The sequence below is a fragment of the Chiloscyllium punctatum genome, chromosome 44 (genome assembly GCF_047496795.1).
Source record: "Chiloscyllium punctatum isolate Juve2018m chromosome 44, sChiPun1.3, whole genome shotgun sequence".
NCBI lineage: Eukaryota > Metazoa > Chordata > Chondrichthyes > Orectolobiformes > Hemiscylliidae > Chiloscyllium > Chiloscyllium punctatum.
In genome coordinates, this window is record NC_092782.1 from 41321837 (window position 1) to 41343248 (window position 21412).

Sequence of the window (21412 nt, forward strand, 5' to 3'; positions counted from 1 at the left end):
ACTGTACCCCAGGGAGGGCCAGTGTGTGGGACTGTACCCCAGTGAGAGTCAGTGTCTGTAGAACTGTACTCCAGTGAGAGTCAGTGTGTGGGACTGTACCCCAGGAAGGGTCAGTGTGTGGGACTGGACCCCAGTGAGAGTCAGTGTCTGTAGAACTGTACTCCAGTGAGAGTCAGTGTGTGGGACTGTACCCCAGGGAGGGCCAGTGTCTGTGTAACTATACCCCATGAGAGTCAGTATGTATAGAAATATCCATTGGGATATGAGGTGGTCTCTCTCACTCAACTTGAGGGTCCACAAGGAGGGGAGGGAGTTGAGGTGGCAGTGTGGGCGATATCTCCTCAGGGGGCTGGCCTGCCCATTGTCTTGCTGGTCCTGGGAGCACTGTGCTGTAGCGCTGTGTCACTCAGCTCCATCCCCAGCACTGCCGGCGGCTCTTGGCACAATGATGACAAACTGGCTTCCAAAAATAGCTCGGTGGTGGGAAGCCTTCATCTCCTCAAACTCTCTGAGCATGCTCGGGAAATTAGCAAAAAAATGTGCCCGAGTTCCTAACCTGCACGGAAGAGATTTGTCACTTGGAGTGAGAGGTAGAGGCGAGAAGCAGCTGGTGTGTGTATGTGTGAGGGGAGCCCACTCCTGTCCCACCGACAATGTCTACCTTGAAGGCGGGTGAGAATTATTTTAATCTGCGCTTGACTCGCGTGTGCGGTGTGTCTCTCACCCAGTTTCTGCATGTCTGATCCAGTCGTTAACAGTGCAAGCGATTTAACAATATAGAAAAGACACAAACAACAATGACTTGTCTAAAATCCTTAATTCCTGCACTGCATTTTTTTTTGGATGTTGCAGTATTGAAGGGGGAAGGTTAGTTGCTGTGGGTTGCGATGTTCTCCCAGTTAAGGAGAGGGTTCAGTCTTTACATTTGTTTCACTGTTTCAGGAACCCGGTGTCATAAACACCCCAATAACAACTGCAGAACCAGGCTCATTTAATGTGACTTTCCCACAGGAGATCCCGAAAAACCTTGAGTCACACTGGGGTACAGTTCTACAAACACTGACTCTCACTGAGATATAGTTCCACAAGGCACTGACTCACACTGTATCCCAGTGAGAGTCAGTGTGTGGGGGACTATACCCCAGTGAGAGTCGGTGTGTGTGGGACTGTACCCCAGTGAGAGTCAGTGTGTGGGGGACTATACCCCAGTGAGAGTCAGTGTGTGTGGGATTGTGCCCCAGTGGGGTACAATCCCACACACACTGACCCTCCCTGGGGTACAGTCCCCCACACACTGACTCTCACTGGGGTACAGTCCCACACACAATGACTCACACTGGGATACAATTCCACATACACTGACCCTCTCTGGGGTACAGTCCCACACACACTGACTCTCCCTGGGGTAGGTCCCATACACACTGACTCTCACTGGGGTACAGTCCCACACACACTGACCCTCCCTGGGGTACAGACCCACACACACTGACTCTTACTGGGGTACAGTTCCACAAGATATGACTCTCACTGAGGTACAGTCCCACAAGACACTGACTCTCATTGAGGTACAGTCCCACACACACTGACTGTCACTGGGGTACAGTTCCACAAGACATTGACTCTCACTGGGGTACAGTCCCCACATACTGACTCTCACTGGGGTACAATCCCACACACACTGACTCTCACTGGGGTATAGTCCCACACACACACTGACTCTCACTGGGGTATAATCCCACACACACTGACTCACTGGAGTACAGTCCCACACACACTGACTCTCACTGGGGTATGGTTACAAACTACACTGGCTTTGCATTCACAAGCTGAACCACCCAAGCAAGTTCTGATCTGTATAGTCTTAAAGATTTAAATGTTTGTAAAATACATCGTTCATAAATTGTGAGTCTTCAGGAAAGAGAGAGAATGTCAGCTTCTTCAGGAGAGAGAGGGGGAGAGAATCAGCATCTTCAGGAGAGAGAGAGAGAGAGTCAACATCCTCTGAAGAGAGAGAGAGAGAGAAAGAGTCAGCACCTTCAGGGGAAAGAGGGAGAGAGAGTCAGTACATTTAGAGGAAAGGGAGACGTGCTGGAGGTCAAGAAGTGGGGACCAGTGATGTTTGTTCACCATCTCGATCTGTTTGGATGAAATAGTCTTGATTTTGGCTCTGAGATCGTGGCTGTTCCCCTCCCGGTCTGGGTTTGAATGGCCCCAAATTGCAGTGTTTCTAATTGAAGTTGTTTGTAGCAGGTTGCTGCCTGGTTTAAAGGGGCCTCTCCTGTAGAGAAGGCTGTCGGCACCTTGACTGTGATAATAAACCCTCCTCAGTTGTTACTATGGTGATGGTATTACTCAGAACTCGTCAATGCAGAGAATAGATTGTCACCCAGCAACAGGACATGGAATCTGCATGCACTGAACGGGGCTGGTGATTGGCCACCGACTTCACAAAATCTGGAGGCAGCTCAACTACAGGAGGCTGCACATGAAATCTCCAGCTGTCTGCCAAGTCACAGGGGGCCCAAGGCTTCCTGCTGTCTCCTCCTCCCACTCCTGTATTCCTCAATCTTTCCTAGTCTTCACACTGCAACCCCAAGCTGAATACAAAAGCAAGGAAGCTATAATTAATGCTTCAAAAACACTGATTTGGCCTCAACTGGAGTTTAAATAAAATTGTTCCTGGGATGTGGGTATCCCTCGCTGGACCAGCATTTATTGCCCATCCCTAATTGTTCCTTGATCTAACAGGGTTGCTCAAGCCATGTTACAGGGCAGATAAGAGTCAATCACATTGCTGTGTGTTTGGAGTCACATGCCGGCCAGATTGGTAGTGATGATAGATTTCCTTCCTTAAAAGACATTAGTAAACTAGGTGGGTTTTTAGTGACAATGGTCATATGGTTACCATTTGACCAGCTCAATTCCAGACTTTTATTGAATTGAATTTTATTATTACCATAGCAGGATTCAAACCCATGATCCCCAAACAATAGGCTGTGTAACAACTCAGGAAGCCCAATTGGAAAGGAACACCATTTATTGTTGAACATCAAATTAGAGCCACTACTTGTGGTATAGATTAGATTAGGTTCCCTACAGTGTGCAGAGGCAAGTCTCAGCCCAGGACAGCCAGATACTTCCTTGGGTCTGCTGTAAGATTTTTCTACATCTAGAAGTGTTATTACACACAACTGAACAGTTTTTTTGTTTTCCATCATCAAAACAGCTGTGGTAGTTTTTTTCCTTCTATTAATCACCACCAGTAAATCACCAATGTTTCCAACTGAGTACTTTACATGCAAAGCCCATTAAGGGCAAAGCAAACCATCAAAGGTCAGGAGAGCTGGTTCTGCTTTACATTTTCTTGTTCTGTTTTCTTTTTCTCTGGTATGTAGAAGTGTTATCACACACAACTAAACCAGTTTTTTTTCCCCCATCACCAAGTCATTGTGATGTTTTTTGTTTGTAACTGTTAATTGCTGCTAGTAAATCACCCATATGGCCAATTGAATATTTACATGCAAAGTCCATTTTGGGCAATGCAAACTTTCATAAGGTTAGGGAGAGTGGGAAGGGGCTAAATCAAAATAGTGTTGAATGGGGAAAAAAAAGTACTCTGCCTGCTACAGTGCCCACATCTGCTTTATTTTATTTCTTGTATTGAAGTCTTGATTGGAAGCCAGTATGAGGATTGAACTGATGATTGTGAGTACTAGATGAACCATGCTCTAACCATCTGAGCTAAATGCCCATAGTACCTGGGCTTGCTTATTCTTTAACCATCCAGAAGTGCTCTTACACATATTCAAACAATCTTCCCATCACCAAATTGCCATGACCTTTTGTTTTCTTTTAACAATTAACCACCACCAGTAATGACCTTTTTTTTTCTTTCAACAATTAACCACCACCAGTAAATCATTTGTGTAGCCAATTAGAAACTGAGCCTTTTTTAAAATTGGCTCTTAGTAGGAGGTGAAGGGAATTGTCAACAGGGAAAGGCCTCTTTGGGATTTACCTTTTAAGAGTCAACCTGAGCAGATATGTTATTATGTATCTCTGGAGCTAGTGGGACCTGAAACTGGGCCTCCTGGCTCAGAGGCAGGAACACTGCCACTGTGCCACAAGAACCTTCTGGGTCTGCTTCTCTAATCAATCTGTTCAGAGGTATTACACACCCCTGGTGCAGGTGGAACTTGGAATGAAATCCTATGGTTCAGAGATAGGGACACAACCATTGCACAATAGGAGAACCCTGGGTTTGCTTTTTTAAAAAAAATCATCCTGTTAACACCTCTGGTGGAGGTGGGAATTGAACTTGCAGAGACAAGGACACTAACACTCCGCTACAAGAGCTCTTCTTGGTCAGCTTTACACCGTGTTCAGAGGAGCTATCATACACTACCAGACCAGGTGGAGCTTGAACCTGAGCCGCATGGTCCAGAGGTACAGATACTACCACTGCACCACGAGTTCCTCTAGGTCTGCCTTACTGAAGACCTTCTGAAAGTCCAAAGAAATCACATCCCCTTATCAACTATGATAGCTCCATACTTTAAAAATTCCGTAGATTTATCAAATGTGATTTCCCTTTTATAAATCCATGCTGACTGTCCAGTCCTGTTAGTCTTTCAAGTGCTCTGCTCTTAAATCTTTATAATGGATTCTAGCATTTTCTCTGTTACTGATGCCAAATTAATTGGTCTATAATTCGCTGTTTTCTTTTTACCTCCTTTTTTAAATAGTGGGGTTACATTTTCCTACCCTCCAATCCATAGGAACTGTTCCATTGTCTATTGATTCTTGAAAGATTACCACTAATGCATCCACCATGTCTAGGGCCAGGAATATACTGGGATGCAGATAATTGGGCTCTAAGGATTTATTGGCCTTTAATCCCATTAATGACCCCATACTAATACTGCTTTCCTTCAGTTCCTTCCTCTTACTGGACCATGTGTTCCCCAACATTCTTGGGACACTTTCGTGACCCCCTTTCTGAAGACAGAACTAAAATATGTATTTAATTGATCTCTTTGTTCCCCATTATAACCTTGCTTGTTTTGATTGTAAATGACCTATATTTGTCGTCACCAATCTTTTTCTCTTCACATACCAATAGAAACGTTTGCAATCAGTTTGTTAGTTTCCCACAGGTTTACACTCGTTTTATAGAGTGATAGAGATGTGCAGAACGGAAACAGACCCTTCAGTCCAACTCGTCTAGATTTTCTATTTTCCCCCCTCTTGATCAATCCCTTTATATTCCATTGCTAAAATTTAACCTGCTCCCAATCCTCAGGTCTGCTGCTCATTTTGGCCAATTTGTATGGCCTTTCCTTGGATCTATTACTATTCCAAATTTCTCTTGTTAGCCATCATTGGGCCACCTTTCCCATTTTATTTTTCTGCTGGACAGGAATGAGCAATTGTTGCAGTTTCTCCAAATGCTCTTTAAATGTTCGCCATTGTCTATCCATCATCATCTCTTTAGGTGATGTTGCCCAAATTTATCATAGTCGCTCACATCTTATATGATTGTAGTTTCCTTCATTTTGATTCAGGACCTTGGTTTTAGAATCAATGACATCAAACTGAGAATTCTATCAAATTATGGTCTCTCTTCCCACAGACCCTTGCACAACTAGATTGCCAATTATTCCTTTCTCATTACATTACACCCCAGTCTTGGAAAGTCTATTCTCTAATTTATTTCTAAATGTACTGATCCAGAAAACCATCTTGTACACACTCCAGAAATTCCTCCATTATGGCATTTTTTTACTGATGTGATTTGCTCAATTTACATGCAGCTTAAAGGTATTCATAATTGGGTGGCACAGTGGTTAGCACTGCTGCCTCACAGCGCCAGAGACCCGGGTTCAATTCCCGCCTCAGGTGACTCTCTGTGTGGAGTTTGCACATTCTCCCCGTGTCTGCTTGGGTTTCCTCCGGGTGCTCCGGTTTCCTCCCACACTCCAAAGATGTGCGGGTTAGGTGAATTGGCCATGCTAAATTGCCCGTAGTGTTAGGAAAGGGGTAGATGTAGGGGTATGGGTGGGTTGCGCTTCGGCGGGGCGGTGTGGACTTGTTGGGCCGAAGGGCCTGTTTCCACACTGTAAGTAATCTAATCTAATTAGAGGTTGTACCTTTATTACTTGTGAATATAAGTTCCTATTTAATGCCTTCCCCAACATTAACACTATGGTTTGGAGGTCTATATACAATCCTGATTATCGTTCTCAGCTCCTTGATATCTCTACCCACACAGACCCCATTTCCTTCCTCACTATTGCATTAATGTTTTCTATAACCAGCAATGCCACTCTGCCCCCTTTTCTTCTTTGTCTGTCCTTCCTAAAAACTGAATGCTCATAGATATTCAGTTCCCAGAAAGTGCAGAAAAGATTTACAAGCACGGTTCCAGATATGAGGGGCTTCAGTTACATGGATAGATTCAAAAAGGTGGGACTATTCTGCTTAGTAAAGATTAAGATGAAAATTGAAAAAGATATTCAACACATGGGGGTCTTGACAGAGTAGGTTGGGAGAAACTGTTCCCTTTGGCACTGGAGTTGAGAATCAGCAGATCTAGATTTAAAATAATTGTCAGGGCAACTAACAAGAACGTGAGGTAAATCTGTTCACATAGTGACTGGTTACGATATGGAATGCGGTTTGGTGGAGACAGATTCAGTTGTGGCTTTCAGGAGGTAATCAGATAAGCTCCTAAAATAAAAAAAAGCTGGGCTAAAGAAAAAGGTGTGAAAGTGCAACTAGCTCATGTTTTCTTGCAGAGTTGACTTGCATGATGGACTGAACAACAACTTCTGTGCTGTAATGTAGGCTGTGCTTTGCCTTTACAATCTCCTCTATGGGTTGTCCTTGTACCTTCAATTGTCTTCTGTCTTCAATTTTAACCTCCATCTTTCCTTGAGCTGTTTCCTTGGTAACCTAATTGATCGTCCTAATGTCTGTTAGTTATTGGCACCCCTAATACATCTAACAGTTGAACTTATAATTACATATAAATGAAAAATTTAAATAATTTGAGAATGTGGTAGTGGTTTAAAAGAGATCAGAGAAGCCAAGGCTTTTGTATAGAAGATGCATTATAATACATTTGAAGGACATATTGAAAGTAATTGAAAAGAGAAAACTATTAACAATATCAGCGAATACAGGAGCAAGATACATTAACGATCTAGATGAAGGGATCAAGGGCATTCTGGCTAAGTTTGCAGATGATACAAAGATAGATAGAGGGACAAGTAGCACTAAGGAGGCGGGGAGGCTGCAGAAGGATTTTGACAGGTTAAGAGAGTGGGCGAAGAAGTAGCAGATGGAATACAAAATGGGAAAGTGTGGGGTCATGCATTTTGGTAGGAAGAATAGAGGCATGAACTATTTTCTAAATGGGGAGAAGATTCAGAAGTCTGAAGTGCAAAGAGACTTGGGAGTTTTAGTCCAGGATTCTCTCAAGGTAAACTTGCAGGTTGAGTCAGTAGTTAGGAAGGCAAATGCAATAATAGCATTTATTTTGAGAGGACTTGAAGATAAAAACAGGGATGTACTTCTGAGGCTCTATAAGGCTCTGGTCAGATTTGGAGTATTGTGCACAGTTTTGATCCCCATATCTCAGGAAGGATGACTTGGCCCTGGAGGGTATTCAGAGGAGGTTCACGAGAATGGTCCCAGGAATGAGAAGCTTAACATATGAGGGACTTTGAAGCCTCTGGGTCTATACACAATAGAGTTTAGAAGGATGAAGGTGATTTATTTGAAATGTACAGAATACTGAATGGCCTGGACAGAGTAGATGTCAGGAAGATGTTTCCATTGGTAGGAGAGACTAGGACCCAAGGGCACAGCCTGAGAGTAAAGGTAAGACCTTTTAGAACAGAGGTAAGGAGAAACTTCTTCAGCCAGAGAGTGGAGAATCTATGGAATTCAATGCCATAGAAGGCTGTAGATGTCAGATCATTGAGTATATTTAAGATGGAGATAGATAAGTCCTTGAGTGTCAAGGGGAGAAAGCGGGAGAATGGGGTTGAGAAACTTATCAGCCATGATTGAATGGCAGAGCAGACACAATGGGCTGAATGGCCTAATTTCTGCTCCTATGTTTGATGGTCTTAGCAGTTTAGTGAAAATAAGGTCTAGGGTGCAGAATATGAAACACTCAAATACACAATTTGAAGACTCCTGAAAAGTATTAATCCTGGGCAGAGTATGAATTCAATGATAAGAAGATCTTGTAATAAAGGCAACATAATAATTGCAGAGGACTTTAATCTTCAGAAAATCTTTGGAAGATAAGTTCATGGAATACATTCAAAAGTTTGCTGGAACAATATGTCATGGAACTAACCAGTTCCATGAGATGATATTAGGTCTTTTTTTATATAATGAGACAGGGATAATGAGTAATCTCACAGTACAGGATTCTGTAAGAAACCCTGACCATAAAATGATAGGGCTTTGTATTGAAAATGATTTTCCACAAGTTTGGAATTAGAGTATTGAACTTAAAATAAAGTCAATTAACTGGAAATGAAGAATGAGCTGTCTAAAGTATATTGGGAGAAGAGATTAAAAGGTCTCAAATAGTAATGGTGGAAATTTGATAATATTATAATTCCCAATTAATCAACATTCCATTGAGAAAGGTTTTCATCTATAATTACCAGAAGAGGTTTACGATGGTTGTTTGGTAGTACAGAACCTGAGTATTGCTGAAACAGAACACATTAACAAATATTTACTTTTTCAGCAATATTCGGGTTAAGGATAGTATTAAATTACAAGGACCTCAAATTATTGCCAGGAAGGGTAGTAGTCCTAAGGATTGGGAGAATTTTAAATACCAGCAAAGGATGTCATGACCACACCAGACATATCTCTAGAGTAGTGTTACATACTTGTTTTAAGTGTCTTTTTCATTTTTGAGTATTTCAATCTTAAAATAAACAGCAGCATAACTTAACGTTTTGAACAAGACAAAAAGTTAACTTATTATACGACCATTGCTGAAAGTTACTTTAATGAGTAAAGATAAAGTTATCAGCTAAAATGCCGATGCAATGATTGGAAGTAAGTAAGCATTAAAGCTGCTTATTAAGGTAAAAGTAAGGTCAGTCTCTAAGACTGATGCAGACCCAGCTTCCTTCAAGATTTTTTTATGCAGGATTAAAACTTGAAGTTCTATTCAGCATTGTGATGTCTTATGCAATCAAATGGTTGTAATTTGCCTTTGTAGTTGGATTTGGCAGGTAGAGCAGCTTCAGGGTGTTAAACACCCCTTTCCTATAATGGCATGAAGCTTGAAAACTGCCTTTTTGAGAGAAATGAGAGGCTTTCTCAGCAGGTTCTCTCTGCAACTCTTCAGTTCAGAGAGAAAACCCAACTCTCATCTTCAGTTCACAGTCAATTGCACTGAAGCTGGTGGCTGGAACTATCTTTACATGGTTTCCTGAGATCTCAGCATATAAAATGGATCTTTTCAGCCAATTTTCAATCTCAATCAAACAGAGTGGCTGCAGATGTTAACTTTGATGAATTACTGTTACACAAAGCAAAGTTAATTATATTGGAATTGTTATATTATTACAGTCTCCAGTTGTACACTAGGTGAACTGGCCATGTTAAATTGCCGGTAGTGTTAGGTGTAGGGGTATGGGTGAATAGCTCTTCGGAGGGTCTGTGCGGACTTGTTGGGCCGAAGACCCTGTTTCCACACAGTAGGAAATCTAATCTTAAAAAAAACCTGAATGTAATAGAGTTGTTAAAAGGAGTAGCATAACAAAAATAAACCCAAGTCACTTAGAGGTAGAGATGGTAGCAAACAGGGAATAAAGAAACGGCAGAGATGTTAAACATTTTGTACTTTCTTCACAGTAGAATATACTAATATGTAATACAAACAATGGTCTAATGAAATAGGAATTTAAAGTAATTGGTACTAGTAAAGGAAAAGCACTAGAAAATTAATTTTACTGAAAATTGGCAAATCCCCTGGACCTATTGGCCTACATCTTTGGATTCTATAAAAAGGTGGCTGCAGAGAAAGTGGATGCATTACTTCCGATCTTTTAGGATTCACTACATATCAAATTGTTCTTGTGGATTGGAAGGCTATAAATCTTATATCGCAATTCAAGAAAGAAGAAAGGGAGAACAGGGAATTACAGACCAGTTGCTTGACATCAGTCCTTGGGAAAATGATGGAAACTATTATTAAGAAACTGGGAACAAAGTGCTTAGAAAATCATAATGTATTTTGGTGGAGTCAATGTGATTTTATAAAAGGAAAATCATGTTAAAGACAAATCTACTCAAGATTTTTGAAAATGTACTGTAACTGGCAGGGTATATGTAGGTGAACCAGTGCATATAGTATATCTGGATTTTACAAGGGCACAGACAATGTACCATACCAAAGGTTGTTGATTAACATATAGGCCCAATGAGATGGAGACAGCATATTTGGATGTGTAGGAGGTTTATTTAAAAGACGGAAAACAAAATGGGAATAAATATGTCTTTTTCAGGTTAGCAGACTGTTACTAATGGGGTGCTGCATGGATCAGCACTGAAGCCTGTTTGCAATCTATTAATGAAGAACCCGTGTGAATAGATTGCCTGGAATGTATCCAACCTTTTGCTGACACCTTAAAGCTGCATAAAATAGAATCTGTGAGGAGGGCTCATGGAGGCTGCAAAAGGAAGTGAATCGGCATCAACAGAGTGGATGGAATAAGGTTTAGGGAAACGTGAGGTGGGAAGGTAAGATAGGTACCAAGTTGGTAGAAAGAATAGAAATTATATGTATTCTTTAACTACAGAAAGCTAATAAATCTTCATATTCAGAACAATTTGGGCGCCTATGTACAAATAAACATAACAAGTTACAGGCACAGCAAGCAATTAGAAAGGCAAAGTGCTCTGTTGGCATTTGTAACAAGTTGGTTGAAGTATAAGAGTAAACAAATCTTGCTACAATTTTAGAGGCCTTTGTTAAGCACACTCCTGCATTGTTTTGGTTTCTGTTCATAAGGAAAGATACACTTGCCTTTGAGAGATTGTGATTAAAAGCTTACTAGATTGATTTCTAGGTTGACAGGTTTATTCTCTTGAGAGATATTCCTTACTGAGTATATACTCTCTGGAATTTAGCAGAATCTGCCGTCCTTACCTGGTCTGGCTGACATACAAGTCACAATATTGCTAAGAGTCTGGAGTCACATGTAGGCTGGACTGGTTAGGGATGGCCAATTTCCTTCCCTGAAGGATGTAAGTGAGTTAGATGGGTTTTGTGACATGGTCATCATTAGACTAGCTTTTTATTCCAGTTATTTGAAAACTGAATTCAAATTCGCCATCTGTCTTGATTTGAATCCATGTCCCCAGAACATTAGCCTGAGGATCGGGATTACTGGTCCAGTGCCATTACCCTGACATCACCACCACCTCTTTATACAGTAAATTGCAGTTGAATGTGGAATACAAATAAAATGAGATTTGTAGAAAGTGATTAAGACTTCTTAGTCACCTACTCCAAGCATTCTGCACAAGATCATACTTAATGTATTACTTGGACCATAATTATGCTGTTGTAAATTTTGACAGAACATAACAAAAAGAGCTTTTAGAATATTTAATACTTTGTCATTTAAACAGCAAGTGTATGTGCCAGCATGACAAAAAATTTATAGACAACACAAAAGATTTAAAATAGAAAGATCATCTCTGCTGTGTTGATTATTTCAGCTTTCTAAATACGGATAAAGTCAATTTTATTTATATAACGATCAGTGCAAGACTTTATATCTATTTTTCTGTCAGCCACTTCCCAAGTTGTTCACCTTTATAAGACAGAGGGCGCAATTTTCCCTTCCTGAGAAGTGGTGAGAGAAGCAAATAATTAGGTTGGAGGTTGGTATTGGGGAGATATTTACTCCATTCCCACCAGTTTTTTGAAGAGGTGACAAAGAGGATTGATGAGGGCAGAGCGGTAGACGTGATCTATATGGACTTCAGTAAGGCGTTTGACAAGGTTCCCCATGGGAGACTGGTGATCAAGGTTAGATCTCATGGAATACAGGGAGAACTCGCCATTTGGATACAGAACTGGCTTAAAGGTAGAAGACAGAGGGTGGTGGTGGAGGGTTGTTTTTAAGACTGGAGGCCTGTGACCAGTGGAGTGTCACAAGGATTGGTGCCTTTCAACATTTATATAAATGATTTGGATGTGAGCATAAGAGGTACAGTTAGTAAGTTTGCAGATGGTACCAAAATTGGAGGTGTAGTGGACAGCGAAGAAGGTTACCTCAGATTACAACAGGATCTGGACCAGATGGGCCAATGGGCTGAGGAGTGGAAGATGGAGTTTAATTTAGATAAATGTGAGGAGCTGCATTTTGGGAAAGCAAATCTTAGCAGGACTTATACACTTAATGGTAAGGTCCTAGGGAGTGTTGCTGAACAAAGAGACCTTGGAATGCGGGTTCATAGCTCCTTGAAAGTGGAGTCGCAGGTAGATAGGATAGTGAAGAAGGCATTTGGTATGCTTTATGTTATTGGTCAGAGTATTGAGTACAGGAGTTGAGAGATCATGTTGAAGCTGTACAGGACATTGGTGAGGCCACATTTGGAATATTGCGTGCAATTCTGTTCTCCTTCCTATTGGAAGGATGTTGCGAAACTTGAAAGGGTTCAGAAAAGATTTACAAGGATGTGGGCAGGGTTGGAGGATTTGAGCTATAAGGAGAGGTTGAATAGACTGGGACTGTTTTCCCTGGAGCATCGGAGGCAGAGGGGGGACCTTATAGAGGTTTATAAAATCATGAGGAGCATGGATAGGATAAATAGACAAAGTCTTTTCTCTGGGGTGGGGGAGCCCAGAACTAGAGGGCATAGGTTTAGGGTGAGAGAGAAATGATATAAAAGAGACCTAAGGGATAATTTTTTTCACGCAGAGGGTGGTGAGTGTATGGAATGAGCTGCCAGAGGATGTGGTGGAGGCTGGTACAATTGTAACATTTAAAAGGCATCTGGATGGGTGTATGAATAGGAAGGGTTTGGAGGGATATGGGCTGGGTGCTGGCAGGTGGGACTAGATTGGATTGGGATATCTGGTCGGCATGGACGGGTTGGACTGAAGGGTCTGTTTCCATGCTGTATATCTTTATGACTCTATTTATCTCATTGACACACTTAAATTGTGTCAGGGTTTCACAGGACAGACACTGACAAGCTGTTTAGGGAAAGTGGTTGTGTGGTGGTATTGTCACTTGTTATGATCCCTGTTGACGTTATTACTGGACAAGTTAGATCCCAGAATAAAACCTGAGCTGATAGATCATATTTTGCTTTCTTAAAAATAACATGGTGGTCTTCTGCTAAAAGATAGGCCTGCAGGGCTGGTTTTGGCAATGAACCTTTTTTACACAAAAGAAATAAAATTAATTAAAGCAAACTAAATTAGATTAGCACAGTAATTTACTATTTACACATAACGCAGTTTGAGAGATTTCAAGGCACAATCCCAACTTTTTCCTAATACCATAAGACCATAAGACATAGGAGTGGAAGTAAGGCCATTCGGCCCATCGAGACCACTCCGCCATTCAATCATGGCTGATGGGCATTTCAACTCCACTTACCCGCATTCTCCCCGTAGCCCTTAATTCCTCGAGACAACAAGAATCTATCAATCTCTGCCTTGAAGATATTTAGCGTCCCGGCCTCCACTGCACTCTGCGGCAATGAATTCCATAGGCCCACCACTCTCTGGCTGAAGAAATGTCTCCGCATTTCTGTTCTGAATTTACCCCCTCTAATTCTAAGGCTGTGTCCATGGGTCCCAGTCTCCTCACCTAACGGAAACAATTTCCCAGTGTCCACCCTTTCCAAGCCATGTATTATCTTGTACGTCTCTATTAAGTCTCCCCTTAATCTTCTAAAGTCCAATGAATACAATCCCAGGATCCTCAGCTGTTCCTCATATGTTAGACCAACCATTCCAGGGATCATCCGTGTGAATCTCCGCTGGACACGTTTCACTGCCAGTATGTCCTTCCTGAGGTGTGGCGACCAAAACTAGACACAGTACTCCAAATGGGGCCTAACCAGAGCTTTATAAAGTCTCAGTAGCACAATGGTGCTTTTATATTCCAACCCTCTTGAGATAAGTGACAACATTGCATTCGCTTTCTTGATCATGGACTCAACCTGCATGTTGACCTTTAGAGAATCCTTGACTAGCACTCCCAGATCCCTTCGTACTTTGGCTTTACGAATTTTCTCACCATTTAGAAAGTATTCTGTTTTCCAAAGTGCAAGACCTCGCATTTGTTCACATTGAATTCCATCAGCTATTTCCTGGACCACTCTCCCAAACTGTCTAGATCCTTCTGTAGCCTCCCCACTTCCTCAGTACTACCTGCCTGTCCACCTAACTTCGTATCATCTGCAAACTTCGCTAGAATGCCCCCAGTCCCTTCATCCAGGTCATTAATATATAATGCTGTGGCCCCAACATTGAACCCTGCGGGACACCGCTCGTCACCGGCTGCCATTCCAAAAAAGAACCTTTTATCCCAACTCTCTGCCTTCTGTCAGACAGCCAATCCTCAATCCATCCCAGTAGCTCACCTCAAACACCATGGGCCCTCACCTTGCTCAGCAGCCTCCCGTGTGGCACCTTATCAAAGGCCTTTTGGAGTCTAGATAGACCACATCCACTGGGTTTCCCTGGTCTAACCTACTTGTCACCTCTTCAAAGAATACCAACAGGTTTGTCAGGCTTGACCTCCCCTTACTAAATCCATGTTGACTTGTTCTAATCAGACTCTGCTCTTCTAAGAATTTAGAAACCTCATCCTTAATGATGGATTCTAGAATTTTACCAACAACCGAGGTTAGGCTAGTTGGCCTATAATTTTCCATCTTTTGTCTTGATCCTTTCTTGAACAAGGGGGTTACAACAGCGATCTTCCAATCATCCGGGACTTTCCCTGACTCCAGTGACTCTTGAAAGATCTCAACCAATGCCTCTGCTATTTCCTCAGCCACCTCTCTCAGAACTCTTTACTACCATCACTTTAAAGATAACCAAAATCCAGAGAAATTTCTTCCTTTTCCAATCTGTAGGGTTGACTTAACTACTTTTTGTCAGTTCAAGTCCTACAAACTGTGAGGCCTTGTTCTTTGACCTACAAACAATGCTGTCAGTGAGGTAACTTATTTTTTTACAACTCTGAGTAATCCCCCTTTTTCTAGGAGAGATTGTACTTGCTTCTGACCCCAGTGGGTCTCCTATATATTGCCCAAAAGCTTTTGAACTAAGTTTTAAAAGAACTTGCTCAATCTAGCTTCTGCTATGCTAATGGCTTGATGTTTTCTTTCTCTGATTGTAACCCCTCACTGTATAGACAAACTTCCATTAACTCTTCAGGAAGTACATGTTCTGGAACGACTGATCAGTTAATTTTTAAATCTTCACAGAAATATAACACTAGTTTGAAATGATATTATTACATATAATTCATCACACACTAGAACTGTAATCCAGAATGCCAACTAATAATCTGGGGACATGGGTTTGACTTCAATAAGAATATGGAATAAATATTTAGCCTTGTGGTGTCTATGTAACCACTGCCAATTGGAACAAAAAATCTCGTTCACTAATATTCTTTAATGAAGGAAATGTGTAACTCCTATCTGGTCTAACCTATATGTGGCTTCAGATCCACAGCAATGTGGTTGACATTGCCTCTGGCTTATTAAAGACGGCCAATAAATGTTGCTCTAGCCAGTGATGCCAATATTCCACAAATTAATAATAAAAAGAGAGGCTGTTTATCTGAGCTAGAAAGTCTAGAATGAGGGGTTATAGTCTCAGAATAAGGGAATGGCTCATTAGGACTGAGTTGAGACATTTCTTTACTCAGAGTTGTAAATGTTTGTAATTCTCCATCCCAGAGAGCTCTGGATGTTTGGCTGTTGAACATAATCAAGTCTGAAATTGAAGAGTGTTTGGACTGGAAGGAAATCAGGAGATCTAGGGATTGGGAGTAAAGTAGAGAACAAAGAATCAGCCGTGATTATATTTAATGGCAGAGCAGGCTAACTCCCTATGGCTAACTCCAGCTTCTATTCTGTCTAGCTTTATATGTATGTAGACATGAACATAGACATGCACAGGAATAGATACACATGCAGATGCAACTGATACACATTCCCATTCCTGAGTTCTGTTTGCATTCTGATTCTACTAATTTGCTTCCATTTTCCCCAACAGTGACTCACAACTGCCTTGTACCTTCAGCCCAACTGTGCCTCTCCAATGAGGGAATCCCAGCTTCAGAATCACAGTATGTATCAGATGATATCTCCCAGACACTGAACCGTGTGGTATAGAATCAGAATATGGAATAGACAGTATTTCCTCCAACCCCTCACACCCCCATACTCTGCAGCAATATGTCAATTTCTTCACCTCCAAGATTGTGAAAGTTTAAGCAGCTGTTTCTACTCTTACATTCCTCACCCCCCCCCCTTCACACCATTGCTCCAGCCCCTGACTGCTCCCTTCATCTCCCATCCATTGCAAACCAGGATCTATTGTCCCACATTGCATTTCCAAGCTCAACTTGTCAAGTTGTTACATCCCTCGCGCACCCAATCAACTCCCCTTCTCTGATTCCATGCTTACTGGTATTAAAATTGCCTGAATGTCCCACGCTCCCCTCCGAATCACTGCTTCGAGCCTAGTCTGAAATAATCCAATCGCTAACTGGGGCCAAAGACTTCAGTTCTGGAGAGTAGGGAAGCTGAAATTGTTCTCCTTAGAACAGTGAATGTAAAGGAGTGATTGCATTTTGGTAAACGATGGAGGGGCTTTGAAGAAATAAGTTGAAAGGGATAAATTGTTTCTAGTGTAAGGAGAATAGGTGAACAAGGACACAGATTTAACGATTGGCAATAAACCAATAGGGAGATGAGGAGAATTTTATTTACTGAGTGAGTAAATACATTCAGTGAGTGTTCCGGAAAACAATAGGTTGGGAAAGAGATGGGAAAGGTTGGGAAAGGTTGCCTCAATAGGTTGGGAAAGAGATACTGTAACAACTTTCAAAAGGGAATTGGATACTTAAAAAGGAAAACAATTGCAGGGAAGAATAATTGTGAGGGGAAGGGCATGTATCTAATTGGATAGCTCTGTCAAGGAATGATGGGGTGGGTTGAAGGATCTACTTCTGTCCTTCAGGATTTGTGATTTCATCTTTCCTCTTTGAGGACCTCAGTCTTGCATTTACATCTGGCTCTTTACCCATCCTTTCTTAAATGCTTAATGTCCACTGACTTTGGGACAAAAATGTTTTTCTTGTCAATTCCTTTGCCAATTGATCCCAAATAACTCTCCAATGGACAAATGGAGCTAACATATGAGCTGTGAGTATATTGAATAATTGACCAGGCCTGGGGGATGGAATGTGTTCCTCCTGCTTCTGTACATGCCCTTGTCAGGTCCATGCCACGCTTGAGAGCCTCTCACCCAGTATAGACGCTGCTATACATATTGGGTACTGCATCATGTCCTGTTCACCAGTCACAAATTGGAGCTATCCCATAACATTACATTTAACGTCTTTCTCCTTATCCATAAGTCTGTCCATGACCTCAGCCCACAGTGTTTGCAATCTCAATTTGCCGTAAATCACACCCCCACCCATTCACCTTGTTTGACCAGATTCCAGCTTTCTCTTTATTGCGCACTCTCTTCATTCACTGATGTGGGCAGGTCACTCCCTCTAAACATTGGGATATCTCTCCAAATCTTTTCAGTGCAGCTTTTATTCATTATGCTTATTTGTGGAGAATTTTAGTGTATTTCCTTTGTGTTGCTAAATGTGTGGACAATGAATAAAGGTACTGATTCTTAGTGCTGTAGGTATTTTTGGGATTGGGAGTGCTGAGTGTTGGGTTAGAAGTGCAGTTTTTGGATTGGGAGCATCGTGTATGTGTTGGGAGTGCAGTGTGCCGGGTCGGGAGTGCAGTGTGCCGGGTTGTATGTGCCGTGTGCCAGGTTGGTAGCGCAGATTGCCAGGTTGGGAGCGCAGTGTGCCAGGTTGGGAGCGCAGCGTGCCGGGCTGGAAGCGCAGTGTGCTGGGTTGGGAGTGTAGTGTGCTGGGTCGGGTGTATAGTTTCCCGGATCGGGAGCGCAGTGTGCCGGGTTGGGAGCACAGTGTGCCGGGTTGGGAGTGCCGTGTGCCGGGTTGAGAGCACAGTGTGCTGGGTTAGGAGTGCATTGTTCCAGGTGAGGAATGCAGTGTGCCAGGTGGGGAGCGCAATGTGCCGGGTTGGGAGTGTAGTGTGCTGGGTCGGGTGTATAGTTTCCCGGATCGGGAGCGCAGTGTGCCGGATCGGGAGCGCAGCGTGCCGGGTTGGGAGAGCAGTGTTCCGGGCTGGGAGAGCAGTGTGCCAGGCTGGGAGAGCAGCGTGCCAGGCTGGGAGAGCAGCGTGCCGGGCTGGGAGCGCAGCGTGCCGGGCTGGGAGAGCAGCGTGCCGGGCTGGGAGCGCAGCGTGCCGGGCTGGGAGCGCAGCGTGCCGGGCTGGGAGCGCAGCGTGCCGGGCTGGGAGAGCAGCGTGCCGGGCTGGGAGAGCAGCGTGCCGGGCTGGGAGCGAAGCGTGCCAGGCTGGGAGCGCAGTGTGCCCGGTTGGGAGCGCAGTGTGCCCGGTTGGGAGTGTAGTGTGCTGGGTCGGGTGTATAGTTTCCCGGATCGGGAGCGCAGCGTGCCGGGCTGGGAGCGCAGTGTGCCGGGTTGGGAGCACAGTGTGCTGGGTTAGGAGTGCATTGTTCCAGGTGAGGAGTGCAGTGTGCCGGGTTGGGAGTGTAGTGTGCTGGGTCGGGTGTATAGTTTCCCGGATCAGGAGCGCAGTGTGCCGGGTTGGGAGCGCAGTGTGCCGGGTTAGGAGTGCATTGTTCCAGGTGAGGAATGCAGTGTGCCGGGTGGGGAGCACAATGTGCCAGGTGGGGAACGCAATATGCCGGGTTGGGAGTGCCGTGTGCCGGGTTGGGAGCGCAGTGTGCCGGGTTAGGAGTGCATTGTTCCAGGTGAGGAATGCAGTGTGCCGGGTGGGGAGCGCAATGTGCCAGGTGGGGAACGCAATATGCCGGGTTGGGAGCGCAGAGTGCCGGGTCGGGAGTGCAGAGTGCCAGGTTGGGTGTACAGTTTGTTGGGTCGGGAGTGCAGTGTGGCGGGTCGGGAGTGCAGTGTGCTGGGTCGGCAGTGTAGTGTGCCGGGTCGGCAGTGCAGTGTGCCGGGTCGGCAGTGTAGTGTGCCGGGTCGGCAGTGCAGTGTGCCGGGTCGGCAGTGCAGTGTGCCGGGTCGGCAGTGTAGTGTACTGGGTCGGCGGTGTAGTGTGCCGGGTCGGCAGTGCAGTGTGCCGGGTCGGCAGTGCAGTGTGCCGGGTCGGGAGTGCAGTGTGCCAGGTCAGAATTGCAGTGTGCTGGGTCGGCAGTGCAGTGTGCTGGGTCGGCAGTGCAGTGTGCTGGGTCGGCAGTGCAGTGTGCCGGGTCAGGAGTGCAGTGTGCCGGGTCAGGAGTGCAGTGTGCCGGGTCAGGAGTGCAGTGTGCCGGGTCAGGAGTGCAGTGTGCCGGGTCAGGATTGTAGTGTGCCGAGTCAGGAGTGTAATGTGCCGGGTCGGGTGTGCAGTTTGCCGGGTCGGGTGTGCAGTTTGCCGGGTCGGGAGTGCAGTGTGCCGGGTCGGGTGTATAGTTTCCCGGATCGGGAGCGCAGTGTGCCGGGCTGGGAGTGCATTGTTCCAGGTGAGGAATGCCGTGTGCCGGGTTGGGAGTGCAGTTTGGTGGGTCGGGAGTGCAGTGTGTCGGGTCGGGAGTGCAGTGTGGCGGGTCGGGAGTGCCGTGTGCCGGGTCGGGAGTGCCGTGTGCCGGGTCGGGAGTGCAGAGTGCCGGGTCGGCGGTGCAGTGTGCCGGGTCGGCGGTGCAGTGTGCCGGGTCGGCGGTGCCGTTTGCCGGGTCGGGAGTGCCGTTTGCCGGGTCGGGAGTGCCGTTTGCCGGGTCGGGAGTGCAGTGTGCTGGGTCGGGAGTGCAGTGTGCCGGGTCGGGAGTGCAGTGTGCCAGGTTGGCAGTGCAGTGTGCCGGGTCAGGAGTGTAGTGTGCCGGGTCGGGTGTGCAGTTTGCCAGTTCGGGAGTGCAGTGTGCCAGGTTGGGAGTGTAGTGTGCTAGGTCGGGTGTATAGTTTCCCGGATCGGGAGCGCAGTGTGCCGGGTTGGGAGTGCATTGTTCCAGGTGAGGAATGCAGTGTGCCGGGTGGGGAGTGCAGTGTGCCGGGTTGAGAGTGTAGTGTGCCGGGTTGAGAGTGTAGTGTGCCGGGTCAGGAGTGTAGTGTGCCGGGTCAGGAGTGTAGTGTGCCGGGTCGGGTGTGCAGTTTGCCGGTTCGGGAGTGCAGTGTGCCCGGTTGGGAGTGTAGTGTGCTGGGTCGGGTGTATAGTTTCCCAGATCGGGAGCGCAGTGTGCCGGGTTGGGAGCGCAGTGTGCCGGGTTAGGAGTGCATTGTTCCAGGTGAGGAATGCAGTGTGCCGGGTGGGGAGCACAATGTGCCGAGTCGGGAGCGCCGTGTGCCGAGTCGGGAGCGCCGTGTGCCGGGTCGGGAGCGCCGTGTGCCGGGTCGGGAGCGCCGTGTGCCGGGTCGGGAGCGCCGTGTGCCGGGTCGGGAGTGCAGAGTGCCGGGTCGGGAGTGCAGAGTGCCGGGTCGGGAGTGCAGAGTGCCGGGTGGGGAGCACAATGTGCCGGGTCGGGAGTGCAGTGTGCCGGGTGGGGAGCACAATGTGCCGGGTTGGGAGTGTAGTGTGCGGGTCAGGAGTGCAGTGTGCCGGGTCGGGAGTGCAGTGTGCCGGGTGGGGAGCACAATGTGCCGGGTTGGGAGTGTAGTGTGCCGGGTCGGGAGTGCAGTGTGCCGGGTCGGGAGTGCAGTGTGCCGGGTCGGGAGTGCAGTGTGCCGGGTCGGGAGTGCAGTGTGCCGGGTCGGGAGTGTAGTGTGCCGGGTCAGGAGTGTAGTGTGCCGGGTCGGGTGTTCAGTGTGCCGGGTCGGGTGTTCAGTGTGCCGGGTCGGGAGTGTAGTGTGCCGGGTCAGGAGTGTAGTGTGCCGGGTCGGGTGTTCAGTGTGCCGGGTCGGCAGTGCAGTGTGCCGGGTCGGCAGTGCAGTGTGCCGGGTCGGGATTGCAGTGTGCCGGGTTGGCAGTGCAGTGTGCCGGGTTGGGAGTGCCGTTTGCCGGGTCGGTAGTTTGCTGGACAAGGACTGTCCAGTTACAACTTGCTTGATGATTGACTCTGGATTTGGTGGGATCTGAGATCCTTGTGGCCAGTGATTTTATGAGAAAG

The 21412-nt window shown here is 45.5% G+C and overlaps 1 protein-coding gene across 8 annotated transcripts in view; it reads left to right on the forward strand.

The window, feature by feature from the left end:
- The first annotated feature begins 496 nt into the window (after positions 1 to 496).
- ccdc136b (coiled-coil domain containing 136b) overlaps positions 497 to 21412 on the forward strand; it is an 84980-nt gene continuing 64064 nt past the window's right edge. For 2 of the 8 annotated variants that reach the window (XM_072562747.1, XM_072562749.1), the window contains exons 1-2: positions 498 to 672; positions 16307 to 16379. In XM_072562747.1, coding sequence (XP_072418848.1) covers positions 16352 to 16379 — 28 coding nt within the window. In that variant the 5' untranslated portion in view covers positions 498 to 672; positions 16307 to 16351. Of the gene's footprint in view, positions 673 to 16306; positions 16380 to 21412 lie in introns of all 8 variants that reach the window. The other 6 variants (XM_072562752.1, XM_072562754.1, XM_072562755.1 and 3 more) reach the window with 5 other exon arrangements.